Consider the following 25,680-nt stretch of genomic DNA (forward strand, 5'->3'; position numbering starts at 1 on the left):
AGCAGTAATTAGGAGCTCCTCCCTCTCCGAGTGTCAAACAGAGAAGACTGGGGAACTGGACTTGGAGGTAACTCATTCTTTTGCCAGCACACGTTCTCTCTAGTAAAATACAGTTTAAATGTAGATTCAGGGTCCTCAACCAATGTTAAGATTTTTAAAAAATATTTTTACTGCCAATACTTCTACCAGGACGTGAACATAAATGCTCAGCTTTTAGTAACCAGTCATGATGAATGTCGGCATTCTCTCCTTTCTCAGTAACTAAACTTTCCAAAGGCATTTTATAGCTGAGCCCCTTTATCTTCTTAAAACTACCTTTTCCATTCCAAATGACTTAACAAAAAAAAAAAATTAATTTCCTTCAGATCACTTTTCTGAACACATCCTGACTCCAAAGGCCATGTTCCTTTCCTAATGCCATGCTATCTTCTTGACACAGTTCTAGTAGAAATGACCTATTAGTTTTACCACAAGGAGCTAGATCTTACACAAATCCTAACACATTAAAAGCCTTTTTATTGTCTAGCCTCTGACACACAGCTGGTCCACTTTTAAAAGACTTGATCTGCTCCACCACAGCCACCATGAATACTATAGATTTGGTTTAGAGAAATAGGCTAATCAAGCTAACTGCTTGTCCCCTTTTTTTCTCATTTTAATTACTTTCCTGTTTATTTTTGTCCTTCCTTAAAAAATACTAGCTTTGGGGTGCCTGGATGGCTCAGTTGGTTAAGCCCATGTCAGGCGCTCTGCTCAGCAAGGAGATTGCTTCTCCTCCCCCTCTGCCCCACACTAGTGTTTTCTCTCTCTCTCGTGCTCCCACTCTCTCAAATAAAGAAATCTTTGAAAAGAAACCTAAAAACTACTAGTTTTTTAAAAGAGAAAACTAGAAAAGTTCTAACTTACTTACCTATTTTATTATTAACATTTAATTTAACAGTATCTGGTATAGAATAGGCACCAGGAAAAACAAAAAACTGTTGACTAAATTAACAATTTAGGTGATCTTTTCTGATTTTCCCTTTATGAAATGGATGGGCAGCTCCTGAGCCATAAAGTAACAGGATAAAATAATAAATCCATAATGTATCTACCTACAAGTGGGATTCCCACATTCACACTGAAGATTCATACTCTAGAGTAAAAGATCTTCAAGGAAGAACACCCAGCAAGCATGTGTGTGGGTATGGGGGAATAGGGGATGAGAAGTCAAATAGAGGTCTTATATCCTGACTCCAAAGGCCATGTTTCTTTCATAATGCCAAGCTATCTTCTTAACATAGCTCTACTAGAGCAGTTGGCAACCACAACTATCACATTAAGTCTACTTTCCTCTAATTTCAAGATCCTTCTCAAAGGGAATGTATTCCTTACCTACTCTGCACCCTTCTGGATTTTTCTGGCAAAACCACCTCAGAGATACTATCCTAGAACACCTGAATTAAAGTATTAAATGCCATTTTCGATCTCCCACAACTCATTTTTTTCCCCAAAGCACTCATGACTACCAAAATTATTCATCCATTTTTTCATGTTTGTCTCCTCCCACCATTAGAAAATAAACTCATCAAGAAAAGGGAATTTACCTGTTTTATACACCATTGTGTCCCTAGCATCTATAAAAAGTCCTAACACAGGACTGTAACCAGGACTGTAAGAGTCCTGTAAAGAACCTCAGTAAGTATTTGAACAAATGAATAAATGGCGAACAGTAAAGAATAAAACAATGGAGAGGCACGGTATGGGGAGGATCTGACACAGTATTGCCACGGATTTTACTAAAACATAGCTCAATAAAAAGTGCCTGGGAAATCTGGTTTCTTTTTCCTTTTTTTTTTTAAGATGTATTTATTTCAGAGACAGAGAGAGAACGAGAGCAGGCACAAGCCCACAAGTGGAAGAAGGAGCAGGTAGAGGGAGAGAATCTCAAGCTGACTCCCCACAGAGCAGGGAGCCCAAAGTGGGACTCAATCTCAGGATCATGACCTGTGCCGAAACCAAGAGTCAGCCTCTTAACCCACTGAGCCAGCCAGGAGACCTGAAAATCTGGTTTCTTATCAGGGATACTAAAGAGTATCATTATTAAAAAGAACTGAAAACCCTGCTTTGACTCCAAGAAGAGACATGTGGTTGATGAAAACTACAAGCTTCAAAGACAGCTTACAGAGAAGTATCCCTTACTGGGGGCTAAAGTTGTTAATCTTACTTGTAATAAAGAAAGCTCTTATTTTACTTATATTTAACATAACTCACTACTTGGACTACATGAAACTTTGTACAAAAGCATGTATTGTGTTATGCCACCCCTGAGATTTTAAATGTTGTTACTATGGTGTAAGCTATCCTATTCTTACTGATACATTGGGCCTTCTACTTTCCTTATTAAACCTTGTTTTCAGCATCATTTCTAGGGATAGGGGTAATAAAAAACATGAATAAAACTGATTCCATTTTACAAAGTTACCTACAAACAATTTTACATGAGCATTGCAAGTCCTGCTTCGTTTTCCAAATATCTCATTATTTATATGTCTTCTGCATGTTCCTATTCCATCTCTGGTCCTTGCAACACCCTCACATCAAATCTCAAGTTTAGTCTTTGGGGGGGGTGGATTTGTTTTCATAAAATTGCATTTTGAGGAAGCAGTCTGAATTTTCTTCAATGGTCAATTCTGAAAGTTACGAAAGGCATTTAATATTGTAATTCTAACATCTTTCAATTATGCTGATGCTACTGGAGAATTTCAATGTCTAAGAATCATTCGACTTTGTCTTTAGAGTCTTAAAACTACAGAATGTTAAAAAATGATCACATTTCTCCAATAACCAGCATATACTATATAAAATATATTTCTTATGTAAAAACAGGCTGACATTTGCCTATCACAGAGCTACCAACTACCAAGTCCTTAGTACACCAACTACTACCACCATGACTCTGGCCGTAAATGACAAATTTATCCTAACTTTCAAAGATGTCAGAATAAAGTAAGAAAATGTATGGGAACCTGCTGAGTCTTAACACAAATAAAAGGTATTGTGCTTATTAACTATCCCATTGCTTCCATTCTCATTGTACAGCTCTGATCTCCATTACTATACTTTATAGCCTCAACTCTCTCCTCTTTTATAAAACCTTTCCTTAGCACTAAGATTAATCCATTAAAACATTCTATCTTCCCTCTCCTGTCTCTAATAACTCTGATTTCCCTAATACATTTTAAATAGACTTAATACCTTTACAGGATACTCAAAATGCATTGTACCACTGGCATTAATACATACTTTTGGTCTTAAATCCCATTATACACAACCACCCCATAGAAAACTTTCATTCAACCAAAGTAGTCCATTATTTTTACCACAAAACACTTTGCACCTTTGCCAGACACAGAGCACACAAATTATACATCAAACTTCCTATCTTTAAAGGCCAAGTCAAATGTTACTTTCAACATCTTTTCTGAAAAATTTTCCCAAGACCCTTTAGGACCCATCATCTTTACCACATACCTGACATTCAGCCAAAAAGGCACTGCAATTTATCCTTCTGTTTTCATGCTGTTATCCCCCCACAATAAATTAAGTTGTGGAAACTCTTCTCACCACACCCCAAAATACTTCAGACAATCACTAAGCATTTGTTTAATGCAGGAGTGTTTACTTTGTTTCATCTCAATTACAAAGACCCAAAGTGCCAAATATCAACAAGTCACAAACTTCTTCCCAATTTTGTCTCAATTCTCAAACATTAGAAACCTGTGAGGAAAGAGTACTCTTCAGTATTTTTTTAATGTGGAAAAATTTAATTACTGCCTAAATCACACCTGTACCAAAAGTAAATCGAGATTGATAAAAGACTTACACTGAAAAATCAAAACTTAAAACTAATGAACAGATTATCTTTAAAATCTCCCTGCTCCCAAGTTATACTTAGACAAGCCACAAAGAGCACTTATTAAAGAGAAAAGACACATAAACAGAAGGAAGACAATGGACTAGCAGTCAAAATACAGAATTCATAGTATTCGCAATAAGAAGTACTACAATGAGAATAAGAAAGAACACAATAAAAATGGACATAAATATAAGAACACAAGCAAGACACAAGAAAAGAAATTTAAATGACCAATAAATGTGAAAAGATGCATAACTTCTCTCATAATGACAAAAATGAAACACAGAAAAGTGGATATTATTATAGATCTGTATTAGAAAAAAGAAAATCTGATAGTATCAAATGTTTATAAGAAATGGGAGAAAGAAATTCTTTTATAGTACTGGTAGGAATTTATAAATTGGTGTAATTATTGAGAAATCAGCCAATGTCTAATACTCTAATACAGCTGAATATATGCAGAACCTAGATGCAGCAAATTCTCAACTATATATAGTATATATATAGTTGGTATATAACCTACCAAAGGGTATTTGGCATTGTTTTCAATAGCTATAAAATAAAAAATGGTCCTATTTTACCTCATAAAATGTGATAAAGACCCAGAATGGAATATTATAGGACTGCGCAATCTCTACTATGAAATTACATGTACATTCCTAAACATCTGACCTTCTGGGGGGAAAAGAAACTCATACAAACCAGAGGAATCAAGATGGTGGAGAAGTAACAAGCTGAGATGACATCGGGCTGCAGGAGATCAGCTAGATAGTTTATCAAACCATTCCAAACACCTACAAATCCAACAGGAAATCAAAGAGAAGAGAAGCAGCAATTCTAGAAACAGAAAATCAACCACTTTCTGAAAGGTAGGACCTGTGGAGAAGTGAATCTGAAGTGATGGGAAAACAGACCACAGGGGGAGGCTCCCTGTGGCTCCCAGCAAGTGGTAGAGAAACGGAGCACAAAATCAGAACTTTTAAAAGTCTGCTCCACTGAGGGACATTGCTCCAGAGGCTAAGATGGGATGAAGCCCATGTGGGGACAGAGTGGTGTCAGGTCCTCTGGGGTCACAGAAAGAGCGAGACAGCTGAGTGTTGCAGAGTTCGTAGGTATTAGAGCGGGAAAACTGGCTACAGAGACGGAGCCAGGGAGTGAGCTCTCAACACGTGGTTACCTTAAACTATGATCCGTGGCACAGTCAAGCCACTGCTCTTTGACCAGGGACCCCACAAGATCAGGGAGACGCCCCTGGAAGAATGTAGGGATCTGTGGGGTTTGGAGACTCCAGGCAGGGCTGTGTGCCCGAAACAGAGATGCTTAATCACAGGCTGGGTGAGCTTGGAGTGTGGCCGGAGGCCAGGGAGACAGGAGTGACTGGCCGCTTTTACGGATGGCGCACTGAGGAGTGGGGCCCCAATCTCTTGGCTCCTCCAGGCCAGATACTGGGAGGCCGACATTTTTCACTCCCATCCTCCGTAACTCTATCGAAAATGTTCAGGGAACAAAAGCTCCCAAAAGCAAACCCAAGCGGATTACATGGCCCAGCTCCTGGTAAGGGCAGTGCAATTCGCCCTCCGGCAAAGACACTTGAGAATCACTACAACAGGCCCCTCCCCCAGAAGATCAACAAGAAATCCAGCTAGGACCAAGCTGACTTACCAAGGAGAACAGCAAAATTCCAGAGGAGGAGAAAGCAAAGAATGGAATTCATGGCTTTCTCCCCATGATTCTTTAGTCTTGCAAAGTTAATTTTTTTTAATGTTACTTTTTTCTTATGCTAAATTTTTAAAAATTTTTCTCTTTCCTCTAGTTTTTTAACTAGTTGATCTTAACAATACCTTTCATTAAAAAAATTTTTGAACGTTCATTATTATAGTAATATCTTATCCTTCATTGTATCTAACGTTATTTCTTGTATACACATAGGGTTTTTTTCTTCTAAAGAAATCTGGGATATAACTTCTTCTAATAGATGAGAATATACCCTAAATCTAGCACAGGGCTTTGTTCTAGTCTCCAGCCTGAGCAAATTCTCTCCACTTTCTTTTTCTTTAGTCTCTCAACCAACCTATCTTATCAACCTCTTTTTTAGATTTTTTTTAAAATTTTCATCTTTATAGTCATATTCCATCCCTTCATCATTTTTACCCTTATTTTGTGTATATATATGTTTCTCATTCTTTAAAATTTTAGGAGGTAGTATCTTCTAAGAGACCAAAATACTCCCAAAATTAAGTGGGTGACTCTGTTCTATTCACCAGTCTAATATACATATTTCCTTTTATATATATATTTTTTCTTTCTTTCGTTCTTTATTTTTTTCCCCTGAACTTCTTTTTACCGCTTTCTTCCCCCCACAATTTGGGGTCTCTCCTAATTCACTTAAAGCACATTTTCCTGGGCTCTTTGCCACCCTTTTAGTATTTTATCCTCTCCTTCATATATTCTTATCTGGATAAAATGACAAGGTGGAAAAACTCACCACAAAAAACGAACAAGAGGCAGTAACGACGGCTAGGGACTTAATCAATACGGACATTGGTAATATGTCAGATCTAGAGTTCAGAATAATGATTCTCAAGGTGTTAGCTGGGCTCGAAAAAGTCATGGAAGATATTTGAGAAACACTGTCTGGAGAAATAAAAGCCCTTTATGGAGAAATAAAAGAACTAAAATCTAACCATGCTGAAACCAAAAAAGCTATTAATTAGGCGCAATCAAAAACGGAGGCTCTCCCTGCTAGGATAAATGAGGCAGAAGAGAGAATTAGTGATATGGAAGACCAAATGACAGAGAATAAAGAAGCTGAACAAAAGAGAGGCAAACAACTACTGAATCATGAGGGGAGAATCTGCAATATAAGTGATACCATAAGACGAAACAATTTTAGAATAATTGGGATTCCAGAAGAAGAAGAAAGAGAGAGGAGAGCAGAGGGTATATTTGAAAGAATTATTGTAGAGAATCTCCCTAATATGGCAAAGGGAACACGCATCAAAATCCAGGAGGTGCAGAGAACACCCCTCAAAATCAGTAAGAACAGGTCCACATCCCATCATCTAATAGTAAAATTTACAAGTCGTAGTGACAAAGAGAAAATCCTGAAAGCAGCCTGGGACAAGAAGCCTGTAACATGCAATGGTAAAAATATTAGATTGGCAGCAGACTTATCCACAGAGACCAGGCAGGCCAGAAAGAACTGGCATGATATATTCAGAGCACTAAATGATAAAAACATGCAGCCAAGAATACTACATCCAGCTAGGCTATTATTAAAAATAGAAGGAGAGATAAAAAGTTTCCAGGCAAACAAAAACTAAAAGAATTTGTAAACACCAAACCAGCTCTACAGGAAATATTGAAAGGAGTCCTCTAAGCAAAGAGAGATTCTAAAAGTAGTAGACCAGAAAGGAACAAAGACAATACACAGTAATAGTCACCTTACAGGCAATACAATGGCACTAAATTCATGTCTCTCAATAGTTACCCTGAATGTAAATGGGCTAAATGCCCCCAATCAAAAGACACAGGGTATCAGAATGGATAAAAAAACAAAACCCATCAATATGCTGTCTACAAGAAACTTGATTTTAGACCCAAAGACACCTCCAGATTTAAAGTGAGGGCATGGAAAACAATTTACCATGCAAATGGATATCAGAAGAAAACCGGGGTGCCAAACCTTATATCAGATCAATTAGATTTTAAGCCAAAGACTATAATAAGAGATGAGGAAGGACACTGTATCATACTCAAAGGGCCTGTCCAACAAGAGGATCTAACAATTTTAAATATCTATGCCCCTAACACGGGAGCAGCCTACTACATAAACCAATTAATAAAAAAATCAAAGAAACACATAAACAATAATACAATAATAGGAGGGGACTTTAACACTCCCTCACTGAAATGGACAGATCATCCAAGCAAAAGATCAACAAGGAAATAAAGGCCTTAAATGATGCACTGAACCAGATGGACATCACAGATATATTCAAAACAGTCCAACGCAAAGCAACAGATACATATTCTTCTCTAGTGCACATGGAACATTCTCCAGAATAGATCATATCCTGGGTCACAAATCAGGTCTCAACTGGTACCAAAAGACTGGGATCATTCCCTGCATATTTTCAGGCTCGGAAGCTAGAACTCAATCACAAGAGGAAATTTGGAAAGAACCCAAATACATGGAGACTAAAGAGCATCCTTTTAAAGAATGAATGGGTCAACCAGGAAATTAAAGAAGAATTGAAAAAATTCATGGAAAAAAAATGATAATGAAAACACAATGGTTCAAAATGAAAACACAATGGTTCAAAATTGGGACACAGCAAAGGCAGTCCTGAGAGGAAAATATATAGCAATACAAGCCTTTCTCAAGAAACAGGAAAGGTCTCAAGTACACAACCTAACCCTACACCTAAAGGAGCTAGAGAAAGAACAACAAAGAAAGCTTAAACCCAGCAGGAGAAGAGAAATAATGAAGATCAGAGCAGAAATCAATGAAATAGAAACCAAAAAAACAACAGAACAAATCAACGAAACTAGGAGCTGATTCTTTGAAAGAATTAATAAGATTGATAAATCCCTAGCCAGGCTGATCAAAAAGAAAAGAGAAAGCACCCGAATAAATAAAATCATGAATGAAAGAGGAGAGATCACAACCAACACCAAAGAAATAAAAACCATTATAAGAAGATATTATGAGCAACTATACGCCAGCAAATTTGACAATCTGGAAGAAATGGATGCATTCCTAGAGACATAAAAACTACCACAACTGAACCAGGAGGAAACAGAAAACCTGAACAGACCCAAAACCAGTAAGGAGATTGAATAAGTCATCAAAAATCACCCAACAAACAAGAACCCAGGGCCAGACGGCTTCCCAGGGGAATTCTAACAAACATTTAAACAAGAATTAAATCCCATTCTCCTGAAACTGTTCCAAAAAATAGAAATGGAAGGAAAACTTCCAAACTCATTTTATGAGGCCAGCATCACCTTGATCCCAAAACCAGACAAGGATCCCATCAAAAGAGAGAGCTATAGACCAATATCCTTGATGAACACAGATGCGAAAATTCTCACCAAAATACTAGCCGATAGGATTCAACAGTACATTAAAAGGATTATTCACCCTACCAAGTGGGATTTATTCCAAGGCTGCAAGACTGGTTCAACAACTGCAAATCAATCAATGTGATACAACACATTAATAAAAGAAAGAACAAGAACCATATGATACTCTAACAGATGCTGAAAAAGCATTTGACAAAGTACAGCATCCTTTCCTGATCAAAACTCTTCAAAGTGTAGGGAGAGAGGGCACATACCTCAATATCATCAAAGCCATCTATGAAAAAACCCACCGTGAATATCATTCTCAATGGGGGAAAAACTGAGAGCTTCTCCGCTAAGGTCAGGAAAATGGCAGGGATGTCCATTATCACCACTATTTTCAACATAGTACTAGAAGTCCTAGACTCAGCAATCAGACAATAAAAAGAAATTAAAGACATCCAAATCGGCAAAGAAGTTGTCAAACTCTACCTCTTTGCAGATGATATGATACCTTATGTGGAAAACCCAAAAGACTGCACTCCCAAAACTGCTAGAACTTGTACAGGAATTCAGTAAAGTGTCAGGATATAAAATCAATGCACAGAAATCAACTGCATTTCTTTACACCAACAACAAAACAGAAGAAAGAGAAATTAAGGAGTCAATCCCATTTACAACTGCACCCAAAACCGTAAGATACCTAGGAATAAACCTAACCAAAGAGGCAAAGAATCTATACTCAGAAAACTATAAAGTACTCATGAAAGAAATTGAGGAAGACACAAAAAAAGGGAAAAATGTTCCATGCTCATGGATTGGAAGAACAAATATTGTGAAAATGTCTATGCTACCTATCTAAAGCAATCTACACATTTAATGCAATCCCTATCAAAATCCCATTCATTTTTTTTCAAAGAAATGGAGCAAATAATCCTAAAATTTATACAGAACCAGAAAAGACCCTGAATAGCCAAAGCAATGTTTAAAAAGAAAGCCAAAGTTGGTGGCACCACAATTCCAGACTTCAAGCTCTATTACAAAGCTGTCATCATCAAGATAGTATGATACTGGCACAAAAACAGACACAGAGATCGCCCAGAAATAGACCCTCACCTCTATGGTCAACTAATCTTTGACAAAGCAGGAAAGAATGTCTAGTAGAAAAAAGACAGTCTCTTCAACACATGGTGTTGGGAAATTGGACAGCCACATGCAGAAGAATGCAACTGGATCATTTCCTTATATCACACTCAAAATGGATGAAAGACCTCAATGTGAGACAGGAATCCATCAAAATCCTTGAGGAGAACACAGGCAGCAACATCTTTAACCTCAGCCACAGCAACTTCTTCCTAGAAACATCGCCAAAGGCAAGGGAAGCAAGGGCAAAAATGAACTCTGGGGATTTCATCAAGACCAAAAGCTTTTGCACAGCAAAGGAAACAGTCAACAAAACTAAAAGACAACTGAGAAAATGGGAGAAGATATTTGCAAACGAAATATCAGATAAAGGGCTATTATCCAAAATCTATAAAGAACTTATCAAACTCAACACCCAAAGAACAAATAATCCAATCAGGAAATGGGCAGAGGACATGAACAGACATTTCTGCAAAGACAGACAAATGGCCAACAAACACGAGAAAGTGCTCTACATCACTCGGCATTAGGGAAATACAAATCAAAACCACAATGAGATACCACCTCACAGCAGTCAGAATGGCTAAAATTAACAAGTCAGGAAATGACAGATGCTGGCAAGGATGCAGAGAAAAGGGGAACCCTCCTACAACGTTGTTGGGAATGCAACCTGGTGCAACCACTCTGGAAAACAGCATGGAGGTTCCTCAAAAGTTGAAAACAGAGCTACCCTATGACCCAACAATTGCACTACGGGGTATTTACCTAAAGATACAAATGTAGTGATCCAAAGGGGCACGTGCACCTGAATGTTTATAGCAGCAATGTCCACAAAAGCCAAACTATGGAAAGAACCTAGATGTCCATCAACTGATGAATGGATAAAGAAGATGTGGTATATATATACAATGGAATACTATGCAGCCATCAAAAGAAATGAAATCCTGCCACTTGCGAGGACATGTATGGAACTAGAGGGTATTATGCTTAGCGAAATAAGTCAACTGGAGAAAGACAATTATCATATGATCTCCCTGATATGAGAAGTTGAGAGGCAACATGAGGGGTCTGGGGGGTAGGAAAAGAATAAATGAAACAAGATGGGATCAGGAGGGAGACAAACCATAAGAGACTCTTAATCTCACAAAACAAATTGAGGGTTGCCGGCGGGGAGGGAGGTAGGGAGGGGGGTGGGGTTATGGACATTGGGGAAGGTATGTGCTATGGTGAGTGCTGTGAAGTATGTAAACTTGGCAATTCACAGACCTGTACCCCTGGGGCTAATAATACATTATATGTTAATAAAAAAATTAAAAAATTATTTTAAAAAATCATACACACCAGACTACTACTGATTATGTGAAAACTAAATCAAATACTAAAAACACCAGTCATTATGCAAAGGGAAAAAAAAGTGTAGGGTTCAGAACTACCCTATGACCCAACAATTGCACTACGGGGTATTTACCTAAAGATACAAATACCAATTTAGACCTATGCAACTTTGGAACCTGAGCACTAAAAATGAAAATAAAAGTAACAATAACTGAAACCATAGAAAATGGATAATAAGTGGGTAAAGACTGCCCAAGAAGATGACAGATGGATTCCTCTGCAGCTATTAAAAACATATAAAAACAATAAAGTAGAAAGGTTGGTTTACAGATATTAAGATAATGCAGAGAAAAGAGGAGGTAAGCACCAGGAGCTAAAAGATGGAACTTCTTACGCTAGGACTGTCAACTTTGAGGAAAATACCCAGGTACAGATGAGACGATCACCTTAACAAAGTGGGGGAGGTTTCACTTAGGGGTGCCTGGGTGGCTCAGTTGGTTAGGCATCTGACTCTTGGTTTCAGCTCGGCTCATAATCTCAGGGTCCTGAGATCAAGCCCCGTGCCAGCTCGATGCTCAGCCTTGAGTCTGCTGATCCCTCTCTACTTCTCCCCTAGCATGCTGGCACAAGTAAGGTCTCTGCCTCTCTCTCTCTTCCTCCCTCTGGAATAAACAAAATCTCAAGGAAAAAAAAAAAAAGGTTTCAATTAAAACCTAAAAGAACTCCTGTTTACCCAACCAGCCAAGATGAGAGCCTTTCCCGTTCTTACTGAAATTATAATTCTACACTCTTTATCACAGCTCCTTTTACCTAGAAATTAAACTAACACAACTTTCCCATTGTCCTGACATCATTCCTCTACTTACCATTTTTTAAAGATTTATTTATTTATTTGAGAGGGAGAGCATGCATACAAGCACGTATGCAAGTAGGGGAAGGGGCAGAGGTAAAACTCTTCAAGCCAACTCCTTGCTGAGTGCAGAGCCTCACCTGGGACTGGATCCCACAACCCATGAGATAATAACCAGAGGAGAAACCAACAGTCAGACACTCAACCAACTGAGCCACCCAGATGCTCCCATTTACCAATCATTTATGAGTTAACTACATGGTGTCATAAAAATATGTTGTAGCCAAAGTGACTATGTAATGTATCACAATGAAACACATATTAAGTTTTAAAAAGTTGCAACCTGATTATTATGCCAATGTCTGAATCACACAAAATACTATTTGTTTATGCATAGGTAAATATGTATAAATATGTATTACAGGGATACATATAATTTCAGAATATGGAGTTTGGGAGGAGAGGGAAATGATAAGGAGGTAACAAAACTCAATTTTACCTATAATGTTCTATTAGAAAGCAACACTCTAAAGCAAAAATGCCAAAATTACAACATTCTATACATAAGTTCGTGGATCCCTGCTCTATATAGTCTTTGAAAATATTTTTTAAGTCATATAAAGATGAATAACAGTGCAAAGGAACAATGAAATGAACAGTCTGTCAGAAAACAAATTTAGTGTCCATGAAGGTTTTTTTCAATAAGCTACAAAAATTATTTGACTTTTCTATCCATCTTCCAGCTCAACTGGAATGCTCTTCAGTACAGCTATCTGAAATAACAACAGGGGTGTGTTTTAGAGGAAGCCAAGTTAGTTCTACAATCCACTCCATAGTCTTACGTATACAAAATAACCTAAGTACCTTAATGTAACAGTATATTAAGCATAAAAGGCTTATTTTCAAGGAGATAGTGAATTATAAATTCTAACTCTTCCTTAAATCTTCATATACACAGCTGAAAGTAATAAAGCCAACTTTTTGTCTATCACTATTGATTGCCTGTGGTTAATTTTTTCAATAAAAATTTTACTCTTCTGTTCCCCTAATGTTATATCTTACATAACCATATTACAGTCGTCAAAACTAAGAAATTAACACTAATATATCACTACTACTAACTAAACCATTGACTTTATAAAGAACTCATCAGTTTTTTCATTAATATCTATTTTTTTGTTCCAGAATCCAATCCAGGATACCACAATGCATTTGAACATCATGTCTCCTTAGGCTCCTCTAGCCAACATCGCTATCTCAATCTTCCCTTGGGTTTGATGACCTTTAAATTTTTTTTCAGCCCTGGTCAAGTATTTTGTAGAGTGTCTCAGATTTGGGTTTGTCTTACTGTTTAATCTCATGCTTAGACTGAGATTATGGTCTTGTGGATAAGAATAAATACCACAGAGATGAAGAAGATACAGAATATCAACCTAATATATCTCTGCTTATGTTAGCTTTGATCACTTGATTATGGTAGTACATGCCAGCTTTCTCCACTGTAAAGTTACTATTTTCCTCTTCCATCTATTTTTTAGTCCAGCTCATTCCTGAGCAATGCTTTTGAGGGGAGGGGAGGAGAGGAGATGAAGGGTAAGGGAGTATCTACAAATATTTGAAGTAATTCTGTTAGATTTCTCCCTTCTCCCCATTTATTTATTAATTCAACCATTTATCTTTATCAACCATTTATCTGAACTTATATATATTTATGTTTCACTTTGGGTAATAATCAAATACTAGACTATTTTATTGCCTAAATTGTTCCAGTTCTGGACACTGGAAGCTCTTTTAGATTGGCCCCTATGCTGTTTTGACATGAGCCATCATTCTGTGGAGTTTTTTGAGCACTTCCTTACTTTCTGGTACTAGAGAAACTCCAGAGTCCATCATGTATTTTCCTTAGCACAGCCCTAGAACAGTTGTTTGTCTAAGGAGCCTTCCTTCCTTATATTGGAGAATAATATTTAAAAACCAAAATCCAGACACCGGGTATAGTCATTGCTACTGGTGTGTCCCTGTTTCTAGGCTATCTCAGTGGACAGCTGAGAAATACATGTATGTGTATTATCGCAAGTATTAATACACAAATTTATAAATATATCGTTATATATTAGTACATATTTTAAACTAAACATGAGTTCATACTGCTATCTCCAATTCTAATTTGGTACCTGGTAGTTACTTTTTATTCCCAGATTATGCTTCCCTCTATTATCTAGTATTCTCAAACTGCATCCTCTGTTCTCAGGCAATTCATTGAAGTCAAGGTCTAATATTAGTTGTACTGAAACAGGAAAGTAACATGTATTTCAAAATGGAGTCCTGTGATAGGTCATCTTCACTACTGAGAACACAATTAAGAGAACTATATAAAAACTTTTAACTTTTTTTTTTTAACTAACGTTCTATTATTTCAGTATGTTATCTCTGAAAAAGCACTTTCCTTTTAAAAAAAGAGAGAGAAATGAAATGAGACATCAATGCAATGGCTTCCTATATACTATCAATATATCATTTTAAGAATAAAAAAAAAAAACAAACAGAGAAATTATGTGGCTTGACCTATAGCATACCACCAGGAAAGGACAGAGCTGGAACTTGACTGTGCTTTAATCCATTTATTCTACTCCAGTTTCTAAGGAATCTGCATTACATTCCATTTTAGGTTATAAGAAATAAGTCGGTTTATAAAACAAGAAGTAAAAAATTAAAGTGACCTTCTCCTATAAGTTCAAGTCCCTCTTACAGTTTTTCTTAGTTGTTTCAAGAGATAAAATATAGTTAGGTAAGTGCAGTTAGTTCACTTCTGAAATCTATTACAGTATTACAGTATGAGTTCATATTTAAAGGTAAAACCATAATTAAAATAAACAAATTATTCAGAGAACAAATGTTTACTAAATATCCACATTATGCAGGTGGGTAAGATGAACAAACAAATGAGACACATTCTAGCCTTCCCAGAAGAACTCATAATTATAATCTAATGAGGCCAGTGATACAGCTAGAAATAAGAAAACTAATATAGGAAATAAGACAATTATAAGTGAAGTAGAAATATATAGGTATTCTTTATATTTTTCCTTCTCTAAACTACTGAGAACTTTGTTTGCAAATGATTTAAGAATCTTGATTGTTTTCTGGCAGAGGTGACAGAATATTTACTAAAAAAGGAATGTTTGGTGGTTAATGAGTAAACTGTTACTTTGATAAATATATATTGCAATGCTGAGGAATCTAAGATATCTGTGAAGAGTCTGCAAAAGTAACAATATACAATTAGACTTGAGTCAACTACCCTGGATTGCAGTTCAAATTCTAGATCTTCTTGGCTGTCAACACCAGATAAACCATGTAACCTCTCATCTATATGTCGCCATATTTAAAATGGAGTTATCATCTGCCCTACTTATAAGACTTGTACATGAGAATGTACACAGCAAAACTACTTTGTAAATAAAAGAGTGCTACCCAAATGCAAAGTACCATTTATTTTTCTAAAAAGAGAGACAGATAGATACATACATACACATATAAACACACATACCTACAGTGTAGTGTTATTACCCACCAAGATACCACGTAGATGTGGAGTAAAAAATTTACCTTTTTTAGGTATACAAATACATGTATAAAATACACGTATTTCTTAATGATTAAATCCTATGAACTAACAGCCAGAAATTTAAGTGAGAGTACTTACCTTAACAAAATTATCAGGAAACATTCCTCTTCTCCCATTTAATTCTCCTTCTAGCCATCCTTCCTCTTGCAGTTTTTTCACATTCCTGATGATTTCACCAACTCGAATAGTTAATTCATCATCATGCACAGCATCATAATCATACTCCACAATATAGTCAACTAAAAAAAGAAAAATAAATGTCTAAAAATTCATGAAATAAAATTAACCATTATTAATAAACTTAAAACTAAGAAGCCTGTTTAACAACAATATTACAAAGACATTATCAAGGTTTACTTCAATGATTTTAAGTATTTGGCTACACTTGCAAATTTCTTGACTGCCTTAGTATAAAACACAGTACAAATTTTCAGTAGAAGCCTCAATACAATATATAATTCATGTCATCAGTAGTTCTTATGGTCGGATGTATATATAGTTATTAACAGATAATCTCTATAGTGGTCCCTATGATCCCCATCTCTTGATATTCATGGCTTTGTGCAACTCCCTCTCCTTCACAGGGGACATGACTTATGGCTGACTTTCAACAGACTATGACAAAGAAGATACACTGTATTTGACTATATAACATTATAATGTCCATCTTGCTCAAAAACTCTCACACTTGTCTTTGAAGATGTAAGCGGCTTTGCTGCAAGCTGGCCTATCAAGAAACTGATGAAGGTCTATGAATGACAGCCAGCAAAAAACTGAGGGCATCAGTCCAACAGCCCACAGAGAACTAAATGATGCCAACCACCATATAACCTTGGAAGAAGATCCTTCCCCAGCTGATAGCCCAGATCTAGCGAACACCTTCACTGCAGCCTTGTACAGTACCCAGTTAGTCACACCCAGACATACTAAATCAAAATAACTGTGAGATAATAAAATGTGCGTTGTTTTAAGCTGCTGAGCTTATGGCAATATTATTACTACATAAGAGAAAATGAATACATCCTGAAGTAAAGATTAGTAAGGATCTATTTTACCACCTTTAAGTACAGAATTTTAGATTATAGGATATCATATATGCATACTATTAATATTTTACAGGGCTCAATACAAGAAAAGCAGTAACAGATCCTATTCAAGATGGGAGACTAGCCATCCATGGCAGACTAGCCATACCTCCAATTCTTCTTCTCTTTCTCCTATAATTTTTAAAGAAGAATACACACATACATGCATGCACGCACGTGCACACACACACACACACACACAGAGCTATAACCTAAATAAAGGGAAAAAAATTATGGGCAGCCATTGTTGATTGCCAAACCAACAGCCATTCCTACACAGACTCCCCACCTCCTTCTTCCTTTCTTATTGAACCCTGATTTTGTTCAGGTATTTTGAGATCATGTACTTTTACAAATGTGACTTTCCTCATTCCAAAAGAGAGTTAAATCTTTTCTAGTCCAGACCTGGGCTTTTCAAATAATGATGTATAATCATGTCATCTTGTTGACTTGCAGAAGTCATCTTATTCAATCTTGCTTAAAAGTGTACTCTGAAAAGGCCCTGGATATCTAATGCTGCTGGTCAAAGAGGAAATGATCTAAAGACAATTTATTTACTAAACACAATTTATTTATAATAATTTCACACACACAAACACACATGCACACATACATGCATGCACAGACTGGTTTTCAAATACACATGTGATGGATGGATTCTACCAAAAGATACGAGCAAGGTTTCAGGGAAAGTTTTATCCAATCTTAAAAACCAAACAGAAGGAAAAAAATGTCTTCCTATAGACCTTAGATATTCCTCTGTAAGAATGTAATGCCCCAAACTGCTATAACTATTTAAGACAAGAAAAAGATGAAGAGATTGTCTCAATCCCTTCTTAAAACAAGAAAAAGATTACAATGGAAGAGAAGAAAGATGAAAATGACCTAGATCTTTGCTAGATTCATCAAACTGCTATATTAAGCAATCCCTGAGTTACAATACTATTAGTTTTCTTGTTACAGAAGTAGTTTTTTCTTAACTTTTTTTTTTTTTTAAGATTTATTTATTTTAGAGAGAGAGAGAAAACACGCACATGAGCAGGAGGGTCAGAGAGAGAGGGAGAGAGAATGTGAAGCAGACTCCACACTGAGCACAGAGCCCAATTTGGGGCTCGATCTCACAACCCTAAGATCAGGACCTGAGCTGAAACCAGAGTCAGACACCTAACTGACTACACCACCCAAAGGCCCCAGTTTTTTTCTTAACTTTTAAGTAATCTTTAGACAGAATTTCTACATATGGCTGAAAATCCCTACCTAAGAAGAAAGCCAAAACCAAAATTTTCCAGTTTATGAAAATGGATCTATAACTAATAAAGCCAGGAATAGAAAGCCCAGAGAATTTTAGGAAACTGTAAGATACCAAATTGCTCTGCAGAATCCCCACAGAAGCTAGAAATTCAAAAAAGGAGGGCTTATGGGAAATGCAAAACTGAAAATAGGGGAATTATCTCTACATGGAAGAGCAAACACTCACTATCAACCACAATAGTTCCAAGACAATAAAGCTAAATAGACAGGAATTTTTCTCTGACCGCCAAAAATTAAAGGGTTAATCTCTACCCCACCCTCAGACTACTCTCCCCACCCCCACACACACACACAGTTTGTGGAAACTAGTAAAGCTCCTATGGATGAGTGTTGGTTTCTTAGAGAAATGACTACTGATTTCCAGAATTTAGAGGTTTCCACACCAATGTGCAGCTCCCTGCCTGATAAGTGTAAAATAAAACACTAAGTCCTACCTATATAGTGTATATAGTGTCCCCAGCTTACTATTCATTCATAAATATGAATAGACTATCATGAATAAACCATAATAAAATGAAAAATTACTCCTGGATGAAACATACACCCACCTTCCCCCTTTTACCATCCAAAACAAATGAGTCCTAAAGCCATTTAGGTGTAGAAGAGCACAGAGGGAGAAAGGGTGAAGAAGTTGGAGGTGGAGGGGGGGGAGGTCTGATGTAAGAAGTTAAAGACCAAGAAGAATAAAAGAGGTATCCAAAATTGGGATGGGGGTAAAGGCAGGAGTCCAGCTATCAGAGTCAGAGCACATCCACATATGGGGGTTTCTCTAGTACATCATATCAGCATTCTAAAGCAAGGTGAGGAGGGCATCCATGTAGGGGCAACCTGACATGGTGTATCAGACCCCAAGCACAGTGGAGAGGGCATCCAAGCTGAGGGGTAGCTTGCTAAGGAATATCAAAGGCCAAATGTGTTGGGGGTGGGTGGCAGATTTCCATGAAGTTATAGAAGGGTAAAGGCAACCTAAAATGAGGACTAATAGCTCAAAGAAAAGGTGAAGAGTAACAGCTGAGATGGAAGACTAGCTACATCCACGGGATTGATCAAATAAGTAAAAATACTAAGGATAATGGAAGCCAAATTTCACTGTGTCAGAGAAGGGAGTTGCACACAAAGGAGAAAAAGCTAGATTCAATAATGTGATACTAAATGAGAAGTATCACCATGAACTAACAGTTTTCAGTACATAGATATACACACACATACCAGCTCTGTCCACTGAAAGGGCCTGAAACTAGCAACACTCTAATGGCAATCAGCAAACCTAATGCTGAGATCTTAAAAACACCACTTTCTACTAAAAGAACTAGGAATCCCTTGGAAGACAGGCAATTCCACCACTAAGGCAGGAAAAGTACAAGATAAGCCTGGGACACAAAAATGCGCCACAAAGCAAGGAAGTTAAAAAAAGATAAGGTGATGGCAAAGGACAGAAAGAAGTGATACAAAAAGGCTCCTACTATCCAAATCAGGACAATTTGAGCATCAAAATGAACAATGAGAGTAAAAGAATATATATCTCACTGAATAATGTAAGAAATCATGACTCCATGCATGTACAAATAAATGTTATTTTTTTAATTCTATGGTTGGATTGTGATTAAGCATAAGACCTGGCTTGTAGAAAATACACACTAAAATATTCAGGAGTGAGGTGCCACCTGGGTGGCTCAGTAGGTTAAGCTTCTGCCTTTGGCTCGGGTCATGATCTCAGGGTCCTGGGATCAAACACTGCATTGGGCTCTCTGCTCAGCATTGGGCTCCAGAGAGCCCGCTTCCCTCTCTCTCTCTGCCTGCCTCTCTGCCTACTTGTGATCTCTCTCTGTCAAATAAATTTTAAAAATCTTTAAAAATAAATGAATGAATGAACCAATGAATGCATAAATAAATAAATAAAATATTCAGGACAAAAATTATCAGTCAGGAAAAATGTCTTTGTATTGTACTTCTGTACTTATTTCTACAATGTACTACTTCAAAATAAACATTGTAACTATGTACAAATTTGTATTCTCAAGAGATACAATAAAGTTCATAAAATCAGAATGATATAAAAAAAGAGAGAGAGAGAAAATAAGAAGGGTTGAGAAACCTATATTTTCCAGGATGCCTAGGTGGCTCAGTCAGTTAAGCATCTGCCTTCCCCTTGGGTTATGATTCCAGGGTCCTGGGATGCAGCCCTGCATCAGGCTCTCCCTGCTCATCAGGGGCCTTCTTCTCCCCTCCCTCTGCTGCTCCCCCTGCTTATACTCTCTCTCTCCCCCACCCCACCCCATCAAGTAAATAAATAAATAAAATCTTTTTTAAAAATCTGTCTCTTCCAACATGTCTCATTAACTTTTTTTTTCTTTTGAAGAGGTGGAGACAAATCCAGGAAATTTTTCCAGAAAAAGTAAAGCAAAAAGATATAAAGGAAATATAAAAGAAAGATGATCAATCCAGACAACTCAAAATCCAATTAAAAGTTCTAGAAAAAAAAGATAGAGAAAATAGAGAATTGACAAATAGCAAAAGAAAATACTCCAAAGCTAAATGAAACAATTTTCAAATGCAGAGAGGTCTATGAAAATCTATGAAAGAGGTCTATGAAAAGTATAATAACAAAAAAGTAAGTACTCACATCTAGATGAAATTTAACAAAGAAATACTTCCCTCAAAGCTCTCTGAAAAGAAACAGAGTTCATCTACAATAGAGAGAATCATCAAAAGACTTCTCATCTAGGACACCAGATTCTACTGGAGAAAGAAAAAGGCAAGGCCACTTAAGTATTAAAGGAAAATGAATTCCACACTCAGCCAAATCAGCAGGCTAGTACAGGGTGTAACATTTTCACACAGGCAAGGAAAAGGAAATTAACTCCTACATATGACCTTACATGTTACCCAGTAAAATAAAAAATATGAAACAAAAGAGAAGACATGAAATGCAAGAAATAGTGGAGCCAATCTCAGAGAGTAAGTAAAGTGCTAAAATGGCAAATGTGCAACAAATCTAAGGAACAGTGTAGAGTAAGCAGGAGATAAAAAGTTCTAGAAGGTATTTGGGGGCAAGGAATGAGGAATAGACTGTTCTTTAATCAACTTTAGATTTTTAAAAGCTAATAATACATGTGGTGATCACTAGCATAGTAAGAGTATAAAATGCCAAACAAAAAATACTGGACTTGCAGTTTCAGCTCCAATATGTGAAAAAATTAGAAGCTGTCACTCCCTACAACAAGAAAAAAGCTAAACTGAAAGTCACTGACTTTCCCTGGACCCATCAGAAAAATGAAGATACAAGGCAAACTGCCAGCTCAAGATACAGAGATAGACATATCCAGGATATCAAAGCCAAGAACTACTACATCACCTCAAATACAAACAAGTGGAACCATTCCCAGGGCTGTCGTAACAATCACAAACTAGGTGACTTAAAGCAGGAAAACTTTATTCTTTCACTCTATAATTCTGAAGGCCAGAGTAGAAAATCAAAGTATCAGCAGGACTGGGTCCTCCTGAAGGCTCAGAGAAAGAACTGCTTCACATTCTGCCTTGGCTTCCAGAGGCTGCCAGAAATCTCTGGCATTCCTTAGTTTGCATAATTCCAACCTCTGCCTCCATCTGCACATGACCTTGCCCTTCTGTGTGTCTCAAATCTCCCTCCCCTTACTCTTTTTTTTTTTTTTTTTTTTTTTAAGATTTTACTTATTTGTCAGAAAGAGAGAGCAGAAGCAAGGAGAGCTTGAGGCAGAATAGGCAGAGGGAGAAGCAGGGTTCCTGCTGAGCAAGGAGCCCAATGTGGGACTGGATCCCAGGGCTCCCAGATCATGACCTAAGCGGAAGGCAGAGGAGCCAGCCAGGAATCCCTCTCTCCCCTTACTCTCAGTAAGAATACCGCTCACTGGATTTGTGGTCAGTCCTAAATCCAGGACGGTATTATCTCTTAAGATACTTGATTACATATGCAAAGACTTCATTTCCAAATAGCACCAAATTCATCTATACCAAGGCTTAGAACTTGAACATACCATTTCAGTGGCAGAAAGTTAAGCCACTGCAAACACCTAAACGGTACTTTTGATGAACTACTAGAGGCTGAACGTGGAATAGCATCACAGTTGGAAACTTCTGGGAACCACAGTCTCAGGAGAGTCATCCGCTGTTATGGTTTTATTTCCAGGAACCCCACAAGATTCTCAGAGTTAAGAACCCATAAAAATCTCCTTGTGCTTCTCACAAGGAGAAGGTAAAAGAGGTCACCCTAAAGTAAGGAGAAAACAGAGCATTCACCATAACAAAGACTTAATCTCCACAGAAAAGACTTTACCAGGCCATATCCCAAATGCAGAAAGGTATGGGATTCTCTGATTCCAGTCACCACTTCCCCTTCTCTCAGACTAGTCAAGATTACAGTCCCATAACACAAACTCACTAAAAGTTTGAGATTTAATTATAAGATTATAGGAGGCTTCATCTCTCCTACTCCTTTCCACCACACAAGTGAGGTTCCAGTATAATAAAGGCTAATCACTGCTAAAAAGTTTTGCATGGTATAGATACCATCTGAGGAAGAGTTCTTAGGAAAACCCAAAGACAGCCAGGAAGACAAAAGGAATCTAAAGAACTGTGAAGCGTCTGGCACCTATACTTAGAGCAAATATTAAACACAATACAACTCTTGGACAGACGAATATAAAATCTCACACTCAGTATCTGTTTATCTGAGTTCCTATTCCCTAATACATAGTGTCAACTTTCAACAAAAAACTATACATCATGCTTTTAAAAGGCAAGGAAAAACACAAAGACAAAGGAAGCATCAGACCCAGACTCAAATATAATACATATTTTGGAATCAGACAGGGAATTTAAAATAATTATGATTAATATGTTAAAAGCAGTAATGGGGGGAAAAAAAGACAACAACAAGAGCAGATGAGTAAGGTAAGCAGACGGAAACTCTAAAATCAAAAGGAAGTGAAAGAAATAAATACTAACTAAATAAAGTTATATATAATGAAATAAAGGATGCCCCGGTGGCAGGTCACTGCCCCCAGGAAATGATGGGTAATGCTGAAAGTGGGCACCACAGCAAAGGTGGTATCTCAGAGGGGATCCTCAATGGCAGCACCTCAGAAGGAGGTTCCAGGCATGGTAGGATGCATTGGCAGCAGCTACTGAGATGCTGACCAGTTGGCTGGTGACCTAAACTGAAGGGACAAGTGGCATGCTCGGCATGCACAGTCCTGAGGCCTTGCCTCAGTTTTCTAAACTTCGGGCTCCCTTCCGCCAGACCCTTATGCCCAGTATCAACAACTTTTTCAACCCTCTCCTCCGCCATCTCCTGGAGCTTCGTGTGGGGCAATGAACAGAAACTTCCAGCACTGATACAGCCCTGAGGGGTTGAACAACAAGGTACCTGGTGACCAGGAGGAAGGAACTGTGGCAGGAAAAGGGGGAAGGGACTGGGCAAAGGGGTGCGAGCTCTCTGACCTATACCCACCTCCTCTCTCTGCCATGGCCTATTCTGAGGAAGCAGCTCTCCTAAGAACCAGGGCCTTGGAGGTGTCCTGGTAATTACTACTGGAAGTAGCCACTGGGCCTTAAAGAAAGTGGTCAGCTTTACCTGGGAATCAATATGCACAGCACACTGGCAAAAATGCTCCCAGGGCTCCTGAGCGTTCCACAGCAAGGGCAATAAGCGAAGGAGCAATCCTTACACCTGCTCAAAGATGACATTCAAATAAACAAGAGCTTTTCTATCAGAAGTTGCATATGTTGCATATACTGTTTGAGTTAACGGATGGCTTCAGACTTAAGACCAACAAAACTAAAAGAACAACACTGAATGAACTAACTGAGTATGCTTCAACTCACTGTGAGGTAATTTGTCGAATCAGTATATTGTGATAAATCAAAAATGATCAGTGCTGGCATCTTCCATACTCCTCCTCCAAGTGATAATCTAGATTTTGATCCAGAAAGGGATGAATTTGAGGCCTCTTGGCTTCACATACAATTGGTGTCAGAGTTCTTAAGATATTTGGAGAGTTCTGGTTTGGAGAGCACTGGAAAGTGATGTATGGGCCAGAAATTTGTAAGATAGTTTCTGACCTTTTCTTTTTTTAAAAGATTTTATTTATTTATTTGACAGAGAGAGAGAGAGAGAGAGAGAGTGAAGCGGGCCTGCCGCCAAGCAGAGAGCCCAATGAAGGGCTCCATCCTGGGACCCTGGGACCATGACCTGACCCAAAGGCAGACGCTCAACGACTAAGCCACCAGTTGCACCAGTTTCTGACCGTTTCAACAGTGAAGGTACCTCGGAGAACATGAACACCTGAAGACTGTTCTGCACTGAATTAATAGGAAATTTCTTGGATTAAGGAATTCATTAAAAAACAAATTACCGACACTTTCCTCATGTTTATATATGAAACATTTCCAAGGGGCTGCTGAACTCCTTGAAATATTAGTAAGTTTTATCAGTGGCTCTATGCCATACCACTGAAAGCAGAAGATAAATAATTTCTAATGAAGGCTTTTATTCTTATGCATACTGCAAAAGGATTGGCTTTGTCTCATCCTCAGCTAGTCTACTGTGCTGAATAGCCAATAGAGAAAGATACAACACTAACATAACAAGTGATCACAGGACTGCTAAAATTTTGGCCAAAAACATGCAGTCTGAAAGAGGAGATGCTTTCAGAAGTGAGAAATCTTAGATATTACTGAACCACACAATTCCAAAGAACTTTTTTTTTTAATATTTTATTTATTTATTTGACAGAGAGAGATCACAAGAAGACGGAGAGGCAGGCAGAGAGAGAGAGAAAGGGAAGCAGGCTCCCTCCGAGCAGAAAGCCCGACGCGGAACCCAATCCCAGGACCCTGAGATCATGACCCGAGCCGAAGGCAGCGGCCTAACCCACTGAGCCACCCAGGAGCCCCTCCAAAGAAATTTTTAAGGAGAAATCCAGGTGTGTATCCAGTTCTCAATTTTAGCTTGGAGAAAGGGTACCGTACACTTCTGGAATAATGAATATATCCTTAATTTGAGGAGAATATTAATAAAATCAATAAAAACAATTATATTTGGCAGTTTATTAAAAAAAAGGAAGATAACAATGAACTTCTAAAATCAGTATCATACACCAAACAACACACCTGGGAAGCTCAGATAATACAAAGTAGGAAAATGTAAGAAAAGTCTACACCTAAGCATACACTACTCACACTGCAGAAAACAAAACACAGAAATTCTTGAAAGAAGCCAAAGGGAAAAAATCACCTTACATATAGAAGAACAAGCCTAAGAATTACAACAGACCTCTCTTCAGAACACTTAAGAGAGGGGAGTAAACTATTCAAAGTACTGAAA

General features: G+C 37.7%; 1 protein-coding gene and 1 pseudogene across 1 annotated transcript in view; one reads left to right on the forward strand and one right to left on the reverse strand.

The window, feature by feature from the left end:
* The window catches only part of CD2AP (CD2 associated protein), a 136,203-nt gene that overhangs the window by 90,923 nt on the left and 19,600 nt on the right, over positions 1-25,680 (reverse strand). Inside the window, exon 2 of the mRNA XM_059400292.1 lies at positions 16,000-16,160. Coding sequence (XP_059256275.1) covers positions 16,000-16,160 — 161 coding nt within the window. The remainder of the gene's footprint in view (positions 1-15,999; positions 16,161-25,680) is intronic.
* On the forward strand, positions 16,673-25,354 carry LOC132018491 (serine/threonine-protein phosphatase 2A 56 kDa regulatory subunit alpha isoform-like; annotated as a pseudogene).

Source organism: Mustela nigripes, chromosome 5 (genome assembly GCF_022355385.1).
Source record: "Mustela nigripes isolate SB6536 chromosome 5, MUSNIG.SB6536, whole genome shotgun sequence".
Taxonomy (NCBI): Eukaryota; Metazoa; Chordata; class Mammalia; order Carnivora; family Mustelidae; genus Mustela; species Mustela nigripes.